This window comes from Meleagris gallopavo, unplaced genomic scaffold, assembly GCF_000146605.3.
Source record: "Meleagris gallopavo isolate NT-WF06-2002-E0010 breed Aviagen turkey brand Nicholas breeding stock unplaced genomic scaffold, Turkey_5.1 ChrUn_random_7180001876342, whole genome shotgun sequence".
NCBI classification, from domain to species: domain Eukaryota; kingdom Metazoa; phylum Chordata; class Aves; order Galliformes; family Phasianidae; genus Meleagris; species Meleagris gallopavo.
Window position 1 is genome coordinate 1 of NW_011140723.1, and position 691 is coordinate 691.

The 691-nt window shown below is 69.9% G+C and overlaps 1 protein-coding gene across 1 annotated transcript; it reads right to left on the reverse strand.

Moving 5' to 3' along the window:
* Positions 1 to 6: 6 nt before the first annotated feature.
* LOC104916236 (PR domain zinc finger protein 8) lies at positions 7 to 685 on the reverse strand (the record flags this gene model as incomplete). The annotated part of the gene is made up of 2 exons (XM_010727242.1): positions 443 to 685; positions 7 to 364 (listed from the first exon to the last, which is right to left on the reverse strand). Coding segments are annotated over exons 1-2 (571 nt in total), but the record flags the coding sequence as incomplete, so codon positions are not given.
* Between the last annotated feature and the right edge of the window lie 6 nt (positions 686 to 691).

Genomic DNA, 691 nt, shown 5'->3' on the forward strand with positions numbered 1-691 from the left:
GGCGACCCTGTGCGGGACACGGGGAAGGGGACGCGCGCTCAGTCCCGGGCCGCTCGGAGCCGCCGTCGGGGAAGGGCACCCCGCACCCCCCGCCCGGCCTCTTCCCCTTTTTTGGGGGGGGATTTTTTGGGGGGCACCCACCGTCGGGACCCCGCGCGGGGCCGAGTAGCAGCAGCTCGGCGAGCTCCTTGCCGTACCACACCAGCAGCTCCTCGTCCTTGGCGATGCGGCGCAGGGAGCGGTAGAAGAGTTGCCCGCTCTTCACGTAGGCCTCCAGGTTCTGCTCCTGCCGCTCGCGGGCCGCCTGTACCAGCCGCAGCCACATCAGCCCCTCCGCAGAGCCGTTGGCCGCCGACGTGTCCACCTGCAAAGGGCCGAGTGTCCGTCGGGGGTTCCCCAGGGGCCGTGGGGCCGCTCCGCCCGCCTCGTCGGCGGCTCTTACCCGGAAGATGTAGGGCACGGTGCGCTTGTCGGTGGATTTGAGGGCGATGAAGGCGATGCTGTCGTAGAGAGACGTGTGGCTCAGCACGCACGGCCCGAAGATGGCATTCTCCGGGATGTCGCAGGTGGTGTAGACGCTGGTGAAAATGTCCGTCAGGCACTGCTGCACCGCTTTGGCCTCCCCGTCCCACGGCCCCCGCGGGGCGTCCTCCATGGCTGCGGGAGGGGGGAGGAAGGGGGGGGAACAAAC